Below are 24,865 nucleotides of genomic sequence, written 5' to 3'. Positions count from 1 at the left end.
TTTGCAGAAATTGCACTTGAACATATGGCTATTGGCACTTAGTGACAATTCATCACATGTTTGAATTCTTATTGAATACACCAGACTACATTTAGTTAACAGATTAAACCAGAAGATATAGAAAAAAGATTTGTTTTATGTTGGATTTTAGCAAAGCTACTCAAGGACTAAATGAACTATTTGTCACTAAGTAAGTAGAAACAGACTAAAAGGAAAGCAGATTGTCAACACCACCAATTTTAGGATACTTTTCACTAACAAAATAGTTGGATTGACTATCACATTGTAACGCCATTACTACTAAAGGGATGGTCATGTTCATTCACAGGATATGAATCTGTAACACACAGTTTATGCAGTAATAACCCTTGGCCAAAAAAAGAAAAAGAAAAATTAACAAAATTGTCAAACATAATACATGAAGACCACCTGGTGGCAAGGTGGTATGTCTGTGAACTAAAGCTGCTAGAAACTGGGTTTTTACATCCATGTGGGTAGTGCACAAATAGCTCTTTGTGTAGCTTTGTGCTTAATAAGAAACAAAATCAGTGTAATACAGAGAGATTCTTGTTGTCACCCTTGGCAAATATGGCATTTAGTAGTTTTTTATTTCTTAACATGGATTTCATAAAACTTCAAATGCTCTTTGAAATTAGTTATACGCTTCTGTCAAGAATGGTTCAGTCTGTTGTAAAATAGCTTTAAAATAACTATTTGCTACTAATTACTGTACAGTCATGATGTTGGAAAAACACATAGGTTTAAGAAGTCTTGATAGAAAATAATAAAAACTTTATTAGGTTTTTTATTCATAATTACTGTACAGTGATTTTAATGAAATTCTTACATTATGTTAATTTTACATGTTTTGACACTGTCTCTATATACAGGATTTCTCTGATAGAACAGCAGTAAGTTTACAGACTTACAGTACTAAACTTTGGAGTTTGAGCCCTCACGTATGATACAATATACAGTACAAACAACTTCTTTACATAGGTTGTTACTTTTCAAAACAGCAGTACTTTCTGTCACCCAAACTATCTCAACCTTATTTTGCTCTCTAAACCTTGTTCAAATTTTTGAGCAGTGCACCAGTCTTTTATATTTCTTCATTTTTGGTGGTAATTACAGTAGCAGATGCCATTCATGTGACTACCCTGACTTTCTGAATTAGCATTACAGTATTTACATGTGTGTTTACTTTTATTTTTCATGTGAATCCTACTCATTCATGTGTGGTTTCTTGCCAGTTTTAACCTAAAGTTTTGAGATAAGTTATTTTTTTACTTTGCATATACATTTTTTTTAAAGTCAAAGTTGACTTATGAATTCAAATTTTACTGTGGCCGGTGAGGACGTTCTCACCAATATGGACAAGGACAATGTCATTAGTCCCTGGCACAGTAAGTTCATGATGTCTGCTTAGGAAATTCTAACTTCAGATACTTGGATGCTTTTACTGGTTTTTTTGTTCATTCTCCTTTTCCCTGTGAACATACTTCTGAGTATGTTTTCATCAGGTGAGGACAATTTCAACTTTTTTTTTTCAACCAGTCACATAATGCTGACAGTCATGAGAGTTTGCTGTCTGCACCTTTCCTACAACTTATTGATCATATATGTCAAAATTTACATGTTTTGACTTTATCCCTTAATTATTATTCTTTGTTGGGTGATGATCCTCATCCTGATCATTATTTTCTCCTCCCTCACCCATTCTTGTTTATACTTATCAACATGCCTAAAATACCAGTTTGGATTTCCATAGTTTCTAATACTCTCCTTTCCTTGTGGGGCACAAATCCTGATGCTCTGATTCATTTTAATCAGTCCCAGTTTTCTAGGGTTTGTCTACTCTGACCACCCTTTTGAAACTTATTTCCTCATTACAGTTGTTATCTTAACTCTTTTAACAGTCCTGTACAATTCCAGACACATTTCAGGACTATTCTGTAGTCTAACAAGGTCTCTTTGTTGGCTTTGATGCTGTCTTTCACCTTCTGTATCATATGTTGTTGAGATTTATTAGGGCACAACATTTTACTTGCAGGGGTGTCTGTCTTCCCTTTCTTCTTTGAGAAATCTTTGTCAAATCTCTATTTCTTTGCAAAACAGTCTTTAAGGGTTGTCTTTGAGGCCTTCTTTACAAAGGAGCTATTGAATGTGTGGTGCAAATTCTTTGTTCTCTTTCTTGTTCCCAAAAAGATGAGAAATTGAGGACCCAGCATTGATCTATCCTGGCTGAACACCTTTCTGAAAACACCTTACTTCACCATGGACTTCTTCCTCTCCCTTTGGTAGGTTTTCCTTAGGTCTTTGAATGACCAAATTTGACATGACAGATGTTTATTTTCATCCATGGAACTGGGGATCTTTTAGTTTTAAGAACAGCCATTTGGTCTTGCTTCAACTCCTTGTGTGTTCTGTCATGTTGTCTGTTCTTTTTCATGTCATCTTTGCTCATTGGGTCTTCAATATCTTCATTATGTGGAGAACTAGCTACTACTCACCTCTTTCCAGGTCCAATCTGTCACTCAAACCCACTTCCCTCTTCAGGAATCTGCTCAGGTGGAGTTTGTCATAAAGTTGGAGAAGTGTCTTCTAACATCCACACAGTACCTTATACATTTGAGGATTCTTTTTAATTTCTATCTTAGTTGGGCCAAGCCTTCTCCACTTTAGATCTGGGATATGCTCACTAGAATACCAAGCAAACTTCCTTTTTCAGATGTTTAGTCAGGATTGAAGGGGCTTTCATCAATATTCCCTCGAAGAAAACTCAGTTTCTTCATTCTTAGAGGTCTTATAATGACTCCTTTTGTAGTTCCCATTCTCACTTACTTATTCCTTGGAATCTCTCTGTTTCCTATGATCTTTCTCTTGTGGCTCTTACTAGCTGACTTGTTGATGGAATGTTATCAGCTGTTTAATATTTCTTTGTACCAGACATGCCATTTAATTATGTCTTTATTTGCTCAGATCAACTGTCCTTTGAAGTAGATTTTTCAAGCTGGTATTTGGACAACTCCAAATACGTTCATTGCACATCATTTGCAGGTCCTAGCTGTGTCTTCCTCAGTTGGTTATCATCTTCCACCTCTGGTGATTCTCCACACATCTGTTTGCCCTTGATTGGGGTTAGCTGACATATTATATCTGGTGTTTTTTTGCAGTTGTTTTACTTTGTATTTTAGGATCTCACCTAGTGGTAGATGATGTCTGGTCAGGTATGCTGAATTTTTTTATCTTAACACTAACTCTGAATATTTTTCTAATTCTCACCGTTTCTGTAAGACCACTGGGTGCTTATTCTGTGGTGTATCTCTATTTATACATATATCAAATTAATATATATATACTGTGGACAGTTGCTAATGGACTTCATGAGTAAAGCAGAGAAAGATTTTTACCCTTTGCTACTGACCCATGATTCTTATAATAAGACTTTTTATGCTTTTCAAAATAAGGAAGTACACAGTCTCTTGTGTGTCATTCCTCTTGACCCCTCAATACATATTCCAACCCTCTTTGTTCTGTGCCACTTCTGTTTCTCAATCAATAGAGTGGTGGATCATGGAGGTTTTCTCACAAGTGAGATTCCTACACTAATTAAAACTTCCTAGTCATAGGTACCCACTCCTTGAGAATGGGGTTATTATTGTTGTGGTTCATATCATACACAATTAGAATATTCTTAATCCAAAACCCTTCTCTTGTTTTTTTTTGTTTTTTTTGCTGGGCTAACTGAACTTATTTATCATGACATAAACTATTACTGTAAGATACTTCAACTGGATATTTTTTGCCCAGATGGACCACACTTGCTGTAATCAACAACCACAAGACTTTTGCAGGATGTTGTTACCTAGACTGACTGAACTTGTTCACTCTATTGTTTTTTGTATGTAAGGTGCTTCTACTGGATGTTTTTTGCCCAGATGGACTGCACATGAACATTTTTTCACAAGGCACTTCCCCAGATATTTTTGGCCAAGGTAGACCTCACTTGATAATCTCACATTTTTTTACAGTCATAATATACCATAATCAGTCTTTCACTGGATGTTTTCTGTCCAGATTGGCAACACTTTATGTATTTCCTATTATCTAAGGTGCTTGCATGTTATTTTCGTCCTTGGATCATACTTGGCATAATCTGTCATATCCCAAGGTGATTCCCGTGGATGTTTTCCATTCAGGTGGACTATTCATGTATGTTTATGGTTCTTTATTCCTAACTACTTATTCTATTCAGTTCTGCCCTATGTATCTTCCCTTCTTCTTTACTGAGTGAAGAGCATACTTGTTCCAGAAGTAGTGCCTGTTGTTTTAATTGTGGCACACTTGTTCTTTCATGGTAGTTGTTCTCTGGCTGTTTGATTGATTTTGCATATTTCACAGCTTTTTCACCTTTGCAATATAAGATTCTGTCTTTGGGTGAGAAAAGATGGTACCATTTTGGAAGTTAACATTTTCTAACACTGAAAATGTATTTCCAATATGTACTTACTTCTCTCCCCCCTCTAAATTTTCTGGTATGTATATGCCAATTTTGTGTGCTAGTATAGATGATGCAGTATGATGGTGAAAGATAGTCACATGATTGTCAGTAATGTAGAAATGAAAGGGTATAAAACATTGGTGCACTGTTTAAAAATTTTAGCATTGCTTGGAGGTAAAATCAAGGTTGAGGTAGCTTTGGCTGAGAGGAAGTAAACATCTACAGAAAACATTTTCAGTGTTTGAGAATGTTAACTTTTATTCAACTGGTCTATGTTATTAAATGTTAACTCTTCAAACCCATAATTTTTGCAGTCTTTTTTAGAATTAGTTGAATGATATTTTAATAATTATAAAATTTCAGTTGTTTTTTTTTTGGTTTTTGTTTTTTACTTTGTGAATAATAACATGGTTTTCAGCCAAAAAATATAAATGTTATTTGATTCTGTCACTGTCTGGTGGGTAAATTGGAATTTTTAATAGTAAATGTTGCTAATCATAACGTAAATCAGATAACTGCTGTATTTATGCTTTTCAAAACTAAGAATATTCCTTAAAAATTAATTACTGAGTTTCTTTTTTAGAATACATAAAATCTTTTGGTTTGATAATTAACTACTTGATATTCCCCCTTTTAACTTTCCATGTAACATACGCATAGTATTTCCTATTATAAAACATGATATATGTGTGTGTATATATACATCTAATGTTTGTTATAATAGAGAGCTGACAGACAAACAAGATGTATGAATCAGGGTCAGTACCTAGAGTTTTGTGAATCTCGGAGAATGTCATTCAGTAAGTTTTTGTTACTCCAAAGGTTTTTAAGTTGTGCTTTTTCAATTATTTTAATTGACTTTATTATTTACTTTGTTAAAGTAATTCCCCAAAATTGCTTTAATTCCAGAATTACTAATATAGTTCCATAGGTTTTTTTTTAAACACATTTTTCGAATATGATAGTTTACCAAAATTGTCTTTAGGTTTATCATTTTGTTGGTTGTCACTAGTAACATTTGAGTTGCACAAAAAAGTACAAACTAAAATTACCATTAATATTGCAATTAGTCCCAGTGCCTACTGCTGGAACACCCATATATTTTACACATAAAATGAATGATTTCATCCAGTTTGTTGGTCAGATTTTCTACACTGGGTATTGTGACAGGCAAAAACATAAAATTACTCAGTATGATGCAGTGTGGGGAGTGGATTGGGTGTAATGTAGTAACTTCTAATTTAACAACTAATAAACTCTTGTGAGATTATCCTGAAGGTAACCTTGAAGTATCTGTTATCATTTTCAGAAGTTACAACTACATGAATAATTCTTACTGGTTTCTTAAAATTATGAGAAGGACTTGTCAAAAAATATTGCTATGAATCTGTATTTTTATATATGTCAGTAGTTTGGTATTTGCATATGTGTAAAAAATGATTGACAAGAATAAATTATTCATAAGCTTCTGAATTTTTTATGACTTTTTAAGTAAAGAGATGAACATTATTTTTTCTTTTCAGGTACCATTTAAAAGATTGTTTTTAGTTAAGAAATATTAAAATATTATTATAATATATTCTGCATATGTTAGATATGTTCATGTCTGTTGGCTAAATGCATGAGTTTAACCTATTTATCACACAATTCTCCTATTACATGTTTCAGTACAGCAGTTTTTATCAATTTTCTACATACTCTAAAATATTATAGACACTAACAGAAATTTAAGATTTTAATTGTAAATTACAATATATGTAAGCTTACCTTGCTTGACACATAAGTTACTTAAATCTGCAATAGATGTTTCTATTGTATTACAATGATTTTGTTTTATTGGTCATTCAGTTTCTAAGTAAAATATTTAACTACTGAACAAATATTGGTTGTAGTATCATATAAACAGTTAATAGTAACAGAGCTATCTAGATGTACAATTTCTGTTTTTAATCTTTAGAAAATATTTTTCTAATTCAGTTGTTAATTTTGAAATAGATTAGTGTGTGTGTGTATATATGTATATATGTGTGTGTGTGTGTATATATCATATTTTTGGTGGCAGTTTTGATTCTAAATATACTTCCTAGTTTTCCTTTATAAAAATTACATTAAAACTCATTTATTTCCACATTATACTTATATATATATATATATATATATATATATAATAAAACTGTATGTTAAAACATATTTGTTAGGGTTTCCTCCTCTGAATCTGTATAATTGTTTTCTGTAACAAACAATACTTGCTAGTTATATCTATAACCTTATATTTTTTCTAATCCTATAAATATATTTATCTCACTTTTTTTTTATCTTCAGGCCGAAATTATAGGAGTACCAAATTTCGGGACTGGCTTCTCAGAGATGGAGTAACTGATATGAAACTTAATGCACTGGCTTTGGAAATTTTTAACTATCTAGCCTATGAAACTGTTGCTCAGGTTTTGTGTTTTATATCATATGCATCATTTGAAATAAATTAGATCACTAGATTTATGACTAGTTACTGTCATACTGCTATGAAACTAAATGCAATGGCCTTAGAAATATTTAACTATCTTGCCTATGAAACTGTTGCTCAGGTTTTGTGTAGTATATTGCATACATAATTTGAAATAAGTTAGGTCAGTAGATTTATGACTGACTAGCTACTGTCTCAGAAAGAAACAAACTTAATTCCACTCTGTCTTACAAATGTGTTTGTGTATAGGTATGTGTCTGTATTTACATAGCCTATAAGAAAATTTGCAATGAATAATTTTTGATGAAATTTTTCACTGTGACAAAAAATCATCAGTTCATAACAGTAAAGAAAAATATTAAGTTGAAAAGAAGGGCAACGGGCATGCAAAAGGAAAAACAAAATCCTGGAATTTCATTAGACGTTTTGTACGTTATAATTTACTTTAAAAAATGCATATTTCAAACAAATGTTCAGTGCTTAGAAATTGTAGACTAGCCACTTCACTGTAACCTTTTTAATATTGGTTTAAACCACCTTTGGCCTGGACATGGTATAATGTATACTCTACTAGATGCTGAGAAAAGTCTGTTTTGAATATTAGCTCATTTGTTGAGAGGCTTTGCCTGCATGTGATTCAAAGATATTGTCAGAATACTTATTATATGTTTTTTTTAGTTGTATGTCAGTTGTTGTCATGGTTTTGTAGTTTAAATAATTGCCTGAGTCTAATTATTAATTACTAACAAATTTTTGAATAATTTCTTATCACTAGATACTAATTATTAATTAGTCTTTAACTAATCTGTTGCTCTTCTGGAAAATCCTGAGAAAGACTCTTTCTTTGTAATATACTTTCTTATGTACTTCAAATGAGTGAAGTAAAAACAAAAGCCAAATCTTAACCTTGATTTCTTATGGTGATTTTTCTGTCTCTCTATCTGATCCATATTGCTTCCTTATTTCTTCCATATTTTTTTTCCTTTTTTCTTTTTCCTGTTTTTTTTCTTTTTTTCCCTCCTTCCCCATGCCCTGCAGGCATGATCATTTCTATCAAGACCATATTGCATCACAATAGCCTTAGCAGCATTGCAGATATCAAAATAAAAGTTCTTTACTTTGGTTTTACGGTGTGAAGACTGTACATTCCATGATTTTGCTATTACTCTTTTTTTTTTATTAGCACACTTCAGCTCCAGAATGACCCTCTAATCAATGAAATAAACAGGTGATTGACCAAAAAATATCCAAGGAAATAGTCATTAAGCAGACAAATACTTTACACCTACCACTGAGATAATTAGTTGGGCCACTAACATATTGTAGATATTTCTGTGTAGAATAAACATCTGGCATCATTGGAATCTTTAGAAATCAGCTGAAACAGAAAATGTAGAGATTGAGCAGAGGGTGAAGCAGAAATATTCTTAAAGCACCTGTCTAAAGACCATATTAGACAGCTACCTATCATCATATCTGTATATGGTTCTTGGTAGGATATTCATCATTTGCAGAGCAACAACATACTGCATATGGCTGGTGGAGCTTTCATATTTCCCAGATGAGCAAGAGAATGGAGCAGATAGCCATAAAACAAGCTAACTTCTGGATTGCTGAAAGCAATAAACTAGTAGTTTGTCTCCAGATAGATAGCAGAAGCAAAGTAAATAACTGGATGATAGGATTGTTACTTGGACATATTTTTGAGGCCATTCAGGGCTAAAAACTAAATGAAGAAGCTGAATAACTTGAAAAAGAAGTTTCTATATCATATCTGGCATTACTCTACTGGCAGGATATCAACATTCAGAGGGAATGAGACTGTGGTACAAAAAGTAGTGTATGATGTATCAAGGAAAAGCAAAAAGATAGAAAATCAGTATGATACTGTACATCCACAAGTAACATCGGTAAAGAAACCCTTGTATATCCTACAAGGCAGCTGTACTCCATATGAAGTAACATTGCATGTTAATAAAGCTCCTTGAATTGTAATCTAATATATTACTCAATTCAACTATAAACTAGGCAGTCCATGCAGCTTTTCTTTACACTGTTAGGATGATATTCTCTATAGTTAAGGTGTTCATCCATATCTGTGTTTTTTGCAAACTCCTGTGGTATATGAGTTACTTGTCTTAGTAACCATCACATCAAGGAATGGAAGTTTATTTTTTGTGTTTCCATTATGAATCTTATTTTAGTGTGTTCTTTGTCCAGGTAGTTTAAGGATTTTTGAATTTTGTCTGTAGTGCATGGCCATATTTTGAATATATCATTTGACATCTCAGTCAAATCTTGGTATATAGAGCAACTGTTTTGAGGGTGTTAACTTTGAAGTGATACCATGTAAAGATTAGTAAATACATTTGTAACATATCTTAACCAAATCATGAATTATATAATGGCTGTTTTGACACCATTTATTTTGAAGTATTCCTTGCAGAAGAAACTAGAAACTGAGTATGCCTTGGAAGAGCTCTTGTTTATGAAAGTGACAAAAGTAGTATTATGAGTCATATGATCAATAGCTGAGATCATGTAACCCTTGATTTTATTTGCCTTTCATATTAAAAAATCAAAGAATCTTCTCTACATAATTACATTGGTGTTAGCAGTTTCTGCTGTTTGAACAATATCAGCAAGGCTCAGCTTGCCCTATGCAGTTTTTACATTTGAATTCTATTATCTGTGTGAAAAAATGGTGAAAAATGACTAATTAAATCATGTCATATGCATATTGTCACTCACTATTGAAATTTGTGCTCTAAGGACCAATAAAATCATGCTTTCCTATGTGCATGTGAAATAAGTGGTTTTAAAATTAGTTTTTTTGACAGTTTGGCAATTTTTATGTGATATGGGTAGAGATGGTCAAATTATTATCACTTAAAGAATCATTCAGTTGGAAGACAATCTGGTATCTTTTCCATGTTAAAGCCTTTCCAGTTTTCTGTTTTCTTAGTCAGACATCCATAAACATCTAATCACCTTTTTTTTTTTCTATTTGCACTCATATAATTTGTGACTTTAACTATTGACAGAATCTGATGATAAGTGTCTTTGAACATCCTATTAAAAGAACAATCTTTATTATAACAATGTTTTTGTCATGTAGTCATTTCCTACCATGCATTTTTGAAAGTTAGATAGATCATCTCTCTTTCCCACTGTCATATAGATTAATCATGATGTAATTACACTTCTGCATTTATTATCAGGTTAAAGCAGTCACCTGATGCAGCACATGACCAGTATATTTTATTTGTTTAAATAAATGAAGTGTTTTGTCAACTTATTTGAGGAAGTCCTACAGAGGATTGAGTACATTAAAACAATTTTGAATGTGCAAACCACTAAGTAATGTGAGAAAAATAAACAATAAAAGTTATGGTGGAATGCATTTATGAAAATTATATTTTGATATTGTTTGGTATTTCACGGGTACAAGATGTCATGCCACAAAAAGTTATTGCTTCTGGATATGCAATAACCCTTTTCAAGAAGAAATATTCATACACTTAGATCATGGAGGTATATTCAGTTCAGGAAGGTAAAATTTTCAAGATTAAAACATCCCTTGTACTTTATGGTATAAGAAAATAAAGGAAGGTGGTTCAATTTAGGAACCAGGATTATCCAGAAAAATACTTGTAACAAATCATATCATAGCTATGGTAAGCAAATTGTCAGTGGCTAAAGCCTTCCATGTGCCCTTGCCAATATTATGCAACCCAAATAAAAAGGACCTCCATCTGGAAAAGTGACAGAAGTCACATGTTTCAAAAGCCTATTCATTTAACTTTAGCATATCTTAAGCAGATGAAGAAAGAAATGAATATTATTCTATTCCATATGAAAATGTACTGGTTATATACCTGGATGCAGCACTTGTGGATTTATAAGGGATCAGACTGTTGAATTTGGTGCTTGAAAACTGTTGTCCTCATAAACTAGATTAAAATGAAAAGCCAGCAGGAAAGAAGGGTGGGTTTTGGACATAATTGTCTTATGACAAAGCCTTTTACAACAGAATCTACACAGGGTCATTGTAAAAATGTATGATTGCCAGATTGAGCATGACAAAATATGGTGGCATTGAATGTAATGATATGGTGAGACTTTGAAACTCAATAGTATATAATGTACTTGACCTTATTTTTCTTAAAGACAGCAGATAAGTAAGTATGGGCAATATAAAAACATAGTGTGATATAAGTTGTTTAAAACATTTTTGAAACTGTTTTACTAAAAGTTTCCTCTTCAAATAGATTGTAGATTTAGCTCTGCTGGTAAAAAAAGATGCTGAAGGAGCTTCTGGAGATCCAGTTGATAGGTTGATCCCACTCACTGTCAATAATCCAGAATACCCAAGTATTCAACTAGGATTTCATAATTCAGGAATGTCTCTTGGAACCACTTCAGAATCTCCAACTCAGGCAAGCAATGATTTTTGCTTATTTAATATTTATTATTATTGACAAAATCGTAAATATAATAAAAGACAGAATAATGTTTTCAGTGATGTCGAGAAAACCCACTTTTAGAGAAATATTTATGCAAAAACGGCTTGTTTGGGTTGAGAAAATATTTTACATAGAAGAGCGAACAACGTGTGAACCTGACGATGACCGAAGAAGGTCGAAACATTGAACGCTTTTCTATGTAAAATATTTTCTCAACCCAAACGAGCCATTTTTGCATATATATATAATAATGTTTTGCTGATTAGTAAAGGCCAAAATAATAAATTTGATTTTATAGTTTTGATAACAGAAATTTTCACTGCCTACTCAAATAGCATTTATCATAATGTGCAATATAACATAACTTGTTTTATGTCATTAAACTATCTTCTGTCATATACATTTATTTATAAATGAAACTTGTCAATTACTCTAAAATATATTTGTATCTCACACCAACTGCATAAGCAACTTATGTTTTATTAGATGTGTTGTTGACTGTACCATTTGCTCATTTCATTACGTATGTATTATATTATTAAAATTACATAACCATAAATTATTTCTGTCTTTTTTTTGCTTTTCCATGCTGTACCTCTAACGTGTACTTCTTGTGTAATTTCAGGGTTGTTCACCATCTCCTACATCTCCAGCATCAAGTAGTTACGGTAACCAGAGTCCAGGAAGCAGTGGTCATGGAAAACCTAAACCAAAAAAGCAAAAGAAGGTTTTTATTTAGTCTTGATCTTTTCAGCTGTGTATTTTAATGCAATAATCTATGATGACTGAAATGTGTAAAACTTTCTGTACCAAGGAATTGAATTTTTTTTAGTCATTAAAATCATCAGTTCATTTATATAGACTTAAGAGCCCTTAAAAATGTGTTATTTTATGAATTTTTATTTCAAAAATTATAACTGTTACCCTTGTTCATTGTCACATTTTAAGCATATTTATTTTGTAGTTCAATTATTATTACTATGTATTTGCTTGTGGAGGTGAGATTATTATTTCATTTAAAAAGTCAATAAGGGGGATATTTTTTCATGCTGATTAACAATTATGTAATGAATGTAAGTGATAAAATAATCTCAGTGGCATATAGAACAATATAAGGATTAAAAAGATAAACTGAGTTAAAATCAAAAGATAAGTAAGTAATTCACCAGAGGTAGATATAACACAAGCACTAAAAAGTCAGAAAATATATCAAACAAAACTTGAGAAATATTGAAATTAGCTTATTTTTATGAAAGTATATTTATTAAGATGGTAAGGTTAGATATTTAATTGAGAGACTCCTTTAATAAAAGTTATATGTCTGAGTAACCTGTATTTTGAAGTAATCTACTAAAAAAAATTGTAATTGATGTTTTGCATGTCCATGTAAATGGTACAGGTACAAGGAGATGATAAGTTTTAGTTAATTATGAAGGATATCCTTGTGTATTCATGGATACTAACAGTTACATCTGTTGTTCTGTGACTGTAGCTGAACCTACAGCTGACAGTTATGAATAAATAATCCATGAATGAAACTATCTTGGTATCCAGTCTTTTAGCCAAAATTGTTTTTTATGTAACATGAAAATTTAAAAATAATTCAGAGTTGAATTTGGGCATTGTATCTAAGTAACAGCATAAGATAATTTTTAAGATCATTGCTCTGCTTTTTAAAATAAAGAAGTATGAAGGACTCTGTATGATGTTAAAGATATCTGTTATTATATAAGTAAAAGTAAAAGCTGTTAATTTAAAAGAGGGGGGAATAGGAATTGTCAAAAAGTACAGAAACAAGTTGTACCAAAATGCAGAGGGATTTGTAGCTTGAGAAAATAATGTAGACGCTATTTCCAGCCTAATTTGTTGCCTTTTGTTTTTTAAGATTCCTTAGTTGTAGGCTTGAAAATATAATCTTTGCACTTTGATTTTATGGTCCCTATTTCCCCTTTTAATTTTTTTTTTTCTAATTTTGTTTCTTAAGTTTCTTATGTCCATTTAATAAATAAAAATAAATGTAATAATATGCAACTACAATAATCAGTATAGGAATAAGTATAAATAAATGGTACCATTAACTGAGTAGGAAAATATACTATATTAATTGTCCAATGTTGAAAACTTGCTGAATTGTAGTCACAGAATTACATATAGAGATAAACAAACATGAGTTATGCAAGAGCAAAATCAGGAGACTCTCACATGGCAGAAAATACACAAGTTGTAGATTCCAACTAATATGCATGCTAGGAAAACACTGTATGTTTTGATGGCAAAAACTGAAGGATTTTAAAATATTTTGCATCATGACAAAATTAAGAGGTTGAAATAACTTTAAAAGTACTATTTCAGATTTCACAAAATTCCTATGTGATCCTATACTACAGTTTATATCACTTGCAATAATTTTATAGTGGAGTAATAATGGGATATTGTTGATGAAGCAGCATTGTTTGTTTACTTTTTTACTATCACTATTTGTAGGTTTTAAATTCTCAATATTTAATTATGTTGTACATTTGCATTTTTAACACACAGTAATGGGCAAATAAGACACACACACCCCACTAAGTACATATAAAATTTTACCATTAGAAAAGTATCATTCTCAATTAAACAAATACCTCTGAAACATCATTTTAAATAAAACTTTGTGTCTTTTAAAGTAATTATTTCTGAATCAGTGGCTTTGTGCCCAAGGTTTTTTGTAAATGTGTTTAATACTCAAGTGCAAATGCAGCTGCTCAGAACAACATTACATCTATTATGTATTTATACCCATATAAGACTTTGAAGCGAAATAGTTCAGCATTATCAATATCAAATCAAAATAATAATGAATTTCTAAAAAGAAAGTAGAAAAAGAGAAAAGAAGTTAATTGAGGAGAAAATACAAAACAACAATGTTAAACTCTTGTGAAACATATCAAAAATAATAATGAAGCAAATAACTGCAATAATATGTCTCTTCATAATGAAAAAATATATTGTACGTATTTCTAGCATAACTCATCTTACCAGTTGTGGATAACTGAAAATCATAGTTATATTATTTTTTTGCCAGACCACCAGATTAAGTTTGACATGACTAACACATTAGTATATGTTTTACATAGTCATATATAAACTATATCAATGATGGATGAACTGGTTATTTAATATAAAAATGACTCATTCAATATATGACAAACACTTAAATGCAGGTAAATTAGCATGTTTAATTAAAATATAACTAAACTAAATGATAAAAGAACAAAATACATGAATGATAACAAAACCATAACTAAAAATAAAATAGAAATTGCTACCTTAGTGTTATGCCTGCCTGTCAAAGCATAATCTGTTCATTAAAAATTGTGTGATATAACATTACAATGTAACTTATTTCTGCCCTGTCAATTACCTTTGCTTCTGATGTATTGCAGCTGCTATAAGACTTCTATTTATAGACTAATAACAGTATTAAAATTCACTCTTACAAGTAACTAAAATCACTGGCTTTATTATTGGTATTTAAATGACCAAAAAGCTAAAGTTTCAAATTTTTGTACACATTCTTAAATAAAGTAAAAGCTAATTTAAAATCAATTTAAATAATTAATTTAAGATAATGGTTTGAAATGAGTATTATATGTTTACCCACAAATGAAAGTAACTTATGTTTTCTGGTATAGAATGTAAGGATCAGATTAATTATACATTCACAAAATGAATTATTACATATAGAAATATATTCTTTTTTTTTTTTCAGATGGAAGAAAAAACAATGCTACATATACCTACATCAAATACTATACTACCTGATGATATAAGAGAAGTTGTTCAGAGATATTGGAGTCCCTCTGGATCTTTTGTATTGTTTTCTGTTAGTATGATTTATTGACCTATTTATGTGTGGAATATATTTTAACTATATGAAACAAAATATATTGCTATTAAAGTAAAATAATTGTCTTAATTATTTGTATATGGATAGTCAAAATAGTTAAGTGAATTATTTTACTTTACCAGCAATATAATTATTGCATTTAGTGAGATCATGACTTTTCATATTAGGTATTGATATTACTGATTAGTTATGCTTATGTATTAATTTAGCCTCCTGCTCTGTATTAGATAATGTACTTTTTAGTGCTGTTTTGCTCATATATTATCAAGTTTTATGTATCTTAACAAATGGAATTTAACAGTGTAATAATTTCTTCCAAATATAAGAAAACACCTAGTATTTAGTTTAACATCTTATGAAAATTTTGTTTCTTGTGTAATTTGAATACTTTACTGTCTCTATATGTATGTATGTGTGTGAGTGTGTAGTGTAGTGTTTAATTTTGGGCAATATTTTCATTTATATTATTAAGTTAATGTGATTTTGACAATCCATACATAAATGGTACACATATTTTCTAATGTTTTTTTCTGTTGTTTATAGAAAATTCATCATCCTACTATTGAAACAAGACTTTTGTGCTGTTGAGAAGCAGAAAGGTTGATAAAGTTCATATGACTCCAATAAGCACATAGTCAATTTCTTTGAAAGAAAAAAATCCATTTTTTTTATTTCAATAAGTTTTTTCCTTTTCTTTGTAGAGAAGGAGTTGTAAGTTAAGGAGGAGTATATTTCATAAAATGATTCCCCTAGTATTTAATTGATAGTAAAAAAATAAATTGGAAGAATTATGAGCACTTGTTTTGTATGCATTAATGTTTTTAAATTGAATATTTTATATCTTTCCTAAATGTCAATAATAGTTGATATTGCATAATATGTTTTGTTTATTTTGAACTACGTTTTAACTACTGAACTAAACTTAAACTTTAAAGCAGTTTAAGGTTCTTAAACTGTAAGATAAATGTTGATTTGAATACAAGTTCTTTCATACTAATTGATGTGAAAAACTAAAAATGAATCTTACTGAAAAACTATAACTGTATTTAAATTATTTAATTATATTAGATTATCAAAACCATATTTTTAAATAAGCTCATAAAATGCAACATTACATTTTTAAATTCTTTAACTAAATTAGATTATTAAAAACATTTTAAGTAAACTGATACAATGCAAAAGGTGAAAGTACAGTTATTTTTTAAAGTAATTTTGGTAGAAATATTTGTTTTACTGATACATAATCAAACTTGAATTTCCAAATTGAAAATTGAGTTATTGTTCTATGAAATATAGAATGTTTTAAACCACTGCATAATGAACTAAGAATTTGTAGTCATTTTAACTTATTTGTTTGCTAGCTATTAATCACTGTCTTCTGAGTGTCTGTTTTGCAGCAAACCACTTTTTTTAAGATTTATAGGAAATTAATTGTTGATACTTTTTTAAATAAATATTCCATGAGTTTAATGCAGAAATTCTAGCTTTTTTAGGGTGTAACTATTTTATTAGAGGATTATAAGATGTTTCAGTTGGAGAAAATCCTCTGATGGGTTAGTGGTAGATTTGTAGACTTGCAATGCTATAATCCAAGGTTTGATTCCCTATGGTAAACAATGTCTAGATAGCCCATTATAAAATCTCACACTAAAACTGAGGTTTGGTTCATCAGGTACATTCAAACAGAAGAACAAAGTTTTATCACCTTTAACATGAGTAACTACTATAATGTCTTCCATGCTTAACATAAAGTGTGTGGCAGGGTACTTGTTCATGTCAGGTAGTTTCTATTTGACCAACAAAGACTTTTGATTTTTCTACCTTTTTTTGTATTATTAATTTATTTTATAATATTTTTACATTATATAGGCTGAACATGTAAGTTACTCTAAAATTATTGTAAAATGTATAAGAAAGTTTTTTTTTATTATACTCCTTCATTTTAGTGTATTTAGGAGTTTAACAGGTTTTTATCTGTTTATTCTGATGAGCTTGTAACAATTATAATATCCTAGGCTCTTCTATTATCCCCTAGGTTGATTTCAAACAACAATCACTAAACATTACATAGGTACAGATGGAGCATGAAGGATTTCACAAGTAGTAAAATACAGTGTATGTTAATGGACAGGATTATGCAGACTTCAGAGACTGCTTGGTCATGTCCAGTAGTACAGTAAACTCTCGTTGTAACGAAGTCGTAGGGACCAAAGAGAATTGTTCGTTACAAAAGAAGTTCGTTAAAAAGGATTTTTTTTTCATTCACTACCCAAGTCTAGTAATGGTAGGCCCTATAACTGACGGCTGTTGCAGTACCGGTAATTGGATTAAAGACTCAGAAGTCACACGTGTGTAAACACTTAAAACACATTTAATGAAATTCAAAAGGACAATTAACAGCACTTGTAAAAAAAAAAACATGTAAAAAAAAAATAACATTCATAATATAGACATATGTAATTATAATGTACAGGATACAAACGCCAGCAAGAACGTCTAACTGGAGTCACTTGAAATATTGCACAATGCTTTTTTGTGAACTGCTGTCCCTCTGGCACTTGGTCACAAAACGTTCCATCATGTTTAATTGAGAGATAAACTGTCCTGCGTTAGCCTGGTGTTCAAGATATCTCTGAAGTTGCAGGCACATCTCACGAGCTGCAGAATGTGTTGGGATGGGGGGTTCCTCATTGTCGTCATCTTCACTTTCACTGTCGTTTTCTGATGTCTGTTTATTTTGCACCTTGGCCACAATATCACTGTCTGTCAGGGGCGCGCTAGTGATCAGATCATTATCAGCAGTCTCGTAGCCCTCTGCTGTGCCATCCACTGTAAACCCAGTGTCATTCAGCCGTGTCAAGAGCTGGGCCAATGGTATGTCATCCTCGGGGTCCTCACTGTTTTCTGCTGGCTCTGCAGAGGAGAAGCCACAAGTTCTGAAGCAATTGGCTATGGTTGATTGCTTTACCAATGACCAGGCAGAGTGTAGCGGTCGCATGGCTTCAAGCACAGTCACAGTGAAAACACTTTTATTGTATATTGAATCAATAAGACGCTGTAGCAGTAGGGTGCGGTAATGATGTTTTAGATTGGCGATGATGCCTTGGTCCATGGGCTGTGCCTTGCTTGTGGTATTGGGAGGCAGGAACACCAGCTTGATGGCCTTAAGTCCAGTGGGGTTGGAGTGGGCGGGGCAGTTGTCAATTATCATAAGGACCTTTCTTTTCTGTAGCACAAACTTTCGGTCAAGTTCTCTCAGCCACTCGGTGAATAGATCTGATGTCATCCAAGCACGCTTGTTGGCTTTGTATGGTGTTGGCAGGGTTTTGACGTCTTTGAAGCAACGCGGTTTTGCTGCCTTTCCTAAAAAAAAAAGAAAGAAAATGTACATGGTTAATGTTTTGAAATTAAAAATGAAACATTTACATGTCAATAATCTTAAGAAAATCATAAAATAACAATTTCTATAGAAAACGCAGGAAAATATTTTTACCTGCTTTTGACACTCACCTATGACAAGTAAAGGAAGCTTTCGGTGCGTCCATATTGGCGATACCAAAACAGACAGCCAGCTCCTTTGCTCGCTTCCCGCCGTGACAGGAGTCTCCTTGATAACAAGAGACTTGTCTGGCAGAAGTTTAAAGAATAAGCCAGACTTATCTGCGTTGAAGACATCCCGTGGGATGTAGTTTTCTAGCTGGCGTGACAGTGTTGTTGATGTCCACTGGTTTGTTTGCTCTGGTTCTACACTACCAGACTCACCACAGATCGTACGAAATTGAATGTTGTGTCTTTTTTTGAATCGGGTTAACCACCCATCACTCATGCAAAAGTCAGTGATTCCCATTTTACCAGCAAGTTTTTTTGCCTTTGCTTGCATAACAGGCCCAGAGATAGGAACATTCTCTGATCTAGCATTTTTGAACCACAGAAGCAATGCCGCTTCTAGGTCAGAATGTTTTGCAGTTCGCATGCGTTTTCTATTGGGACAAACGTTGTCTCGAAAAGACAATATGGCCTTTTTATTTTTCAACCATGTTGACAAAGTGTTCAGAGGCACATCAAATGCTTTTGCTATTTCTGTTTTTGTTTTATCTTTTTTTTCAACTTCTTCTATTGCTGCAATTTTAGTTTCTATCGATACAAGCTTGCGCTTCGCCATGATCAATGATTAATGATCTGTTTAATTTGACTGTGATTAGCCTTTTATAGGCCACAGCATGCAGGCTGCCCAGGCATAATCTACTCAAGCCATAATCTGAAAATTTTATATCTAAGCTAATTTTTGCTGGGAGGGTGGGTGAGTTGGGGCAGGCAGGGGTTTAAAGTGTTATTGACCATAATTGTTGTAAAAACATTGCTAGGCTAATCTACTACCCCATCTGCAGTCCGCTATTTCTCAAGTGTAAGATTTTGATGGTGGCACCACACATTGTTGCGCGGAGACTGACTAATTGCACTTGCTAGCGGGCGAAGGGTGGTCGGCAGCTGGCAGCGGTGACAATTAATTTAGGGAAGAAGAGAAAATAAATATCTTCGTACCTGGTTCGATACAAAGGATGTAATATTGATGCTTTTCACACCCTAGGGACTATAATTATACATCGTTACAAGCCGACACCAATACATGCAGTTCGGTTCAAGGGGCTTTTGTTACTATGTATTTATATGGACAGTTGGCTGGACCAGTCAACAACTTCGATACAAGTGATATATTCGGTTCTAGCGACTTTGAAACAATGAGAGTTTACTGTATTTACAAGAAAAGAAAAAGGTATTCCCGGGTTATGTATTGAGTTCAGCATCTCACGTTGTTGCCTTTCCATTACCATGAACAAATGAATGTCTGAATAGATTGGAAAAGGGCCCTTTGGATACTGGCAATTTGAACAGGATGATGTTTCCAATCATACCAATTTGCCTGTGTAACATGCTTACTAGTTTGAGCTATTAATAGATCTTACATTGAAGGGGCCATAATTACATATGTGATCTATGTCAGCAGCACCTTGGTGTTTGGTTGCATGTTTGACTTTGTGATTTAGAATCTAAAAGTGGTATTGTAATGGATAAAAGTGACAGGTTTTAAACTGAAACCTGGGAAATGTGCACTTTTGGCTACAAAAGTGGAATTCTTAGTCATATTGTGGGTAAAGAAGGTATTTCCTTCAATCCTGTTAACATAATAGTGGTGCAAGATTGGCCTCAGCCAATGTTCATACAAAACATCCTCAGTTTTCTTAGTTTCCATATCATTTTACCAATGGTTTGAGGCCAGCTTCTCAAAAATTGCTTTTATTGGTTCTTACTAAGATAGAGATACACTTCATATGGAGTTAGTAATGTGAGCAAATGTTCCAGCAACTGGAAAATTATTTAGTAGAAGCCTGAATATTAGTTTTTACATAACAGGATGGTGAATTTCTGATAGAAACTGATGCCAGCAATAGAAGTAGGGATATAATGTTATTGCACTTGCAAAATGGAGTAAAATGTGTAATTTCATAGTGGTTGTATACTTACTGTAAAACACTTCCAAAAGTGTGATAGAAATTTCTTAGTGTAGCATACATCATTGAAATATTTGATGAACTTTAAGAACCCAGAAGGGATTAGCACAGTGGGTAATGGCATTGCATGAGTATGATTTAATCATATATAATACCTGGGCCTCACAGTATGGAAATACAAACATTGTCTCAACATATAGATCCTGTATGCTCAGCTCAGTAAATGTCCCTATCCTGGAAATTGTATGGTTGTTGTGAATATTTCTGCAACAATGGCAACCAGTCATGCCACCAATAGATGGATGCCACAATTAACCCACATAGTAGTTCTAGAAAGGACAACTTAAAGGCCCAGATGTAGTATTGGTGCTTCATGCCATATGTAATTAAGTAAAGCACATTTAAGTCAGAATGTTGAATGTAACACAGATGCACATAACAGATGATGCCTGTATGATTGGTTACAAATATAGAAAAATAAGTTATCCCCATGGTTTTTAATCTGTGTTACTGGTAATGATCTTCAGAACTTTGAGGCACAAGATTCTTCAGACTTTTCATAAAGCAATGAGTGAAGGGCACCAAGATGGTACTTGCACAAGCATTAACTTTTGAAGACAGTTCTTCAAGTCTAGACATTCAGTATTAGATTGAATACTGTATGGTGTGTACCACTCAGAACAAAAGTTGACCTAAACATGGTAAACCTCAACAAAGTTTTTTTGATTTTTCTCTCCATAGAATATTTTTGGTCCTTTTATAGAGACTTAAAAGAGTTACCTATAGATACTCTGATCATCAACTATTTCGTAGAGTCGGTTATGTCCACTGGTTGACACATACACACAGTCCAAGATTGATGCATTGGCAAAACACTGAACAGCTTGATTTGGAGCAACTGAAGAAGTCTACTCAAATCAGAGAGCAACTTTTAAGAGCTAACTGTCCTATAGCTAACACATTTTGTAAAATGTTGGGTATGGTGAAGATATAAACTTAACTGATGTAGCTAAGATTAAACCTATTATGCATGTTATTTCTGACTGATGAAAATCTTAGCAGAAAAGTCTTAGTTTAGCTTAATTCTGTTGGTTACTATTTATTCCCTGATGCCTGAAAAGACAAATGGGTAACTCCTACAGTTTTTAAACTTATAGCATTTTATTAGATCACAACTACTGAGCAGTTGTTTTGGAAAATATCTGAGGCAGTTAAGAAGTAATCTGAATAGGAATTAGAGGCAGTTTGTCATAAGGTATTAGTGTATGTGATGATGTGCAATGGAGATGTTTGTATATGGAAGTATATTAAGCAGAACTACATGTGTGTGGCCCCATGCATGTTAAGGAACATTAAATAAAATAATGTGTTGTATAACATCAATGGACCATTTACATAATCAACACAACTATTAAGCCACATGTGAAAGGAAATAGAAATTTTCATGTAATTTTTAGTACGAGATTCACATTAATCTGAGAGAAATCAGTTTTACATTTTGATGGGATCAAACTGAATATTTTTTATGAGTATATGAAATTATCAGTAGTATATGAAATCACATTAAGTATCATGAATATCATAACAAATATAAACTTGGTGTTTTTAGTGTGTTATTTAATTTTCATAGAACATTTTCAATCATGCAGATTAAATTATTTAATAATTTTCAAAGTTTTCCAAATAAATATTTTCTTAACGTTTCAGGAAATAAAAGGTGAGAAATCTTGCTTAAATAAGTCTTCATTAGTAAAAATTGAAGGAAAAGCACAACTCAGTTATCCAATAACTATTAGTATTCCTGGAATTTGGAGAAGCAGAAAGTTACACCTACATGGTTACTCTTTGTAAATTGCACCAAAGCTGGTGCTACTTTTGTAAGTGGAAGAAAGTTCCTGGAAAAAGACAGTATGAATTTTGATGGGCTCTATGATCAAAAGTAAGGGTTGAAATTGTCTAACACAAGGCATTTTGTGTGTTGAATCTGTTTTTTGCAGTCTTGGCCCAGTGGATCTGGATTTAAGAGTTGTCCTTTGTAATGGTAATGGAAACAGAGGGCAGCATAGCTAATCAGATATTGGTCAATTAGAAACCCAGTGAGGCCTGTGAATAGAGAACTTCATTGGTGATAGGAATACAGTTGAATAAACAAAATCTAATTTTTCTGTATAAAGTAAAAGCAATTGCACACACTATAGTTCTGTATCAGTGAAAGCAAGTACAGACATTGAGTTTATGTTTTACATTTGTTCTGTAAAAGGTTGTTCATTTCATATTTGATTTTATAGGCCCTGTTACTTCATTTAGTATCACCACTCATTTATTCAGAGATTTAACAATATTTCTTAATTAGTATCTTAACTGAATTTTCTATTATCAAGCAAAATTATCCCATTTTTCCAAGGCTAATTTAGCTTTAGCTAAAAATACTACATATCAAAAACTTACTAGAAATGTAGCTTAGCTGTTTGGAGAAAAATAAATCATTAGTTTTGTTTTTATATGTTTATTTTTATTAAAACAATAACCTACAAACTTTTAGCATAATAACCTTATGAAAAACAGTTTCTATTGTGTACAAATATGGTTTGGCTTTGATGAATATAGTTTATGAAAACAGTATGCACTTGCATGACAGGTATTCAAGTTATGGAATTGCACCCATATGTAAATTGTAAAGTATGACCAATAAATTTGGGGTACAGACCTTAGGGGTAATACACTGCAGGTCAAATTTAAGATATTTAGAAAGAGGCCATCAAGTGCAAGTAGTACACCCAAGAGAGCACATAAAGGAATTACTTCAGATTTGAAACTTGATGTTTTGAGGAGTTTTTATGCCAAGGAACAACTTAGCTCTATTGCTAAAACTTTAGGGCTTGCAACCTCTACAGAGGGAACAATACATAATTATAAAGAAAAAAAATCAAGGTAAATGCTGAATTAACTGCACCTCTCAGTGCTTGTACAGTATTTTGATGGAAGTAAAGTTATTCTTAATATGGAAAGACTCCTGGGTCTGTAGAGTGAGTACCAGATCCAGTGTAATCTGCCATTAAATATGATGGTTATACAAGTTACAACAAAAAGTGATGAGTTTGCCAGTCCTCAAGTAGAAACTGCACAAAGATATCTTAATAAACTCAAGGAAATTATTGATGAAGAGGGTTACGTTCCAGAACGAATCTTCAATGTGGATGATATGGAGCTGTTTTGGAAATGCATGCCAGACATTAACATTTATTTTTAGAGAAGCAAAGTTTGCATCAGGGTTAAAGACTTTGTATGACTGTCTAATTCTACTTGTTAGCAGTAATGTTGTTGGATAATTTTAATTGAAACTCTTACTAATATGAAACTGCAAGGGCCCTAAAAGTAAAAGCCTAACTTACAAGTGATTTGGTGCTTGAATAAGAAGGCTTGTACGATTGTAAGTATTTTTGAAGACTAGTTCATCAGTTTCTTCTATCTTCATCTTGAAAAGTACTGTCCCAAATGTGATATTGCCAAGGAAACATTGCTCATCTTAGACCTTGCACCAAGCCACCTACTGAATTGGAATAATTTTTCTGATAATGTAAAAACTGAGTACATCCACAAGAACACAATTGCAGCCATTAAATCAAGGTTTTATCTCCAATTTCAAGATTTATTAGTTATAGATAACTGAAACAACTGATTAAACTATTGATGGAGAGTTAAGTCCACAGTTTGTGAGTCTTAGAAGAAATATAACATCATATGGATGCAATAGACATCACCAAGTCTCGGTGATGTGAAAAAGTGAACTACGAATGGTGTGTATAAAAATATATGGCTAGAGTGCACCAACGACTTTGTAGAGTTTATCCAAACAGAAGGTGCTAGGAAACTTCACTAAGACATTGTGGCACTTGCAAGGCAGGCTGGTTTTGAAGATATCATCAAAGGTAATGTGGTGTAGTTATTAAAGTCCCATATAAAATATGTATTGAATGAGGATCTGATAAAGTCGAAACAAGAGCAAACTACAAATAAAGAAGACATTATTAA

General features: G+C 32.3%; 1 protein-coding gene across 5 annotated transcripts in view; it reads left to right on the top strand.

The window, feature by feature from the left end:
* LOC143258646 (transcription initiation protein SPT3 homolog) overlaps positions 1-16,801 on the top strand; it is a 135,585-nt gene extending 118,784 nt beyond the window's left edge. For 4 of the 5 annotated variants that reach the window (XM_076517907.1, XM_076517903.1, XM_076517908.1 and 1 more), the window contains 6 exons: positions 5,229-5,304; positions 6,827-6,948; positions 11,240-11,407; positions 12,060-12,161; positions 15,186-15,299; positions 15,867-16,801. In XM_076517907.1, coding sequence (XP_076374022.1) covers positions 5,229-5,304; positions 6,827-6,948; positions 11,240-11,407; positions 12,060-12,161; positions 15,186-15,299; positions 15,867-15,911 — 627 coding nt within the window. In that variant the 3' untranslated portion in view covers positions 15,912-16,801. The remainder of the gene's footprint in view (positions 1-5,228; positions 5,305-6,826; positions 6,949-11,239; positions 11,408-12,059; positions 12,162-15,185; positions 15,300-15,866) is intronic. The other variant, XM_076517906.1, reaches the window with a different exon arrangement.
* Positions 16,802-24,865: the final 8,064 nt, after the last annotated feature.

This window comes from Tachypleus tridentatus, chromosome 8, assembly GCF_004210375.1.
Source record: "Tachypleus tridentatus isolate NWPU-2018 chromosome 8, ASM421037v1, whole genome shotgun sequence".
NCBI lineage: Eukaryota > Metazoa > Arthropoda > Merostomata > Xiphosura > Limulidae > Tachypleus > Tachypleus tridentatus.
This window is presented reverse-complemented; position numbering and strand designations above follow the sequence as displayed.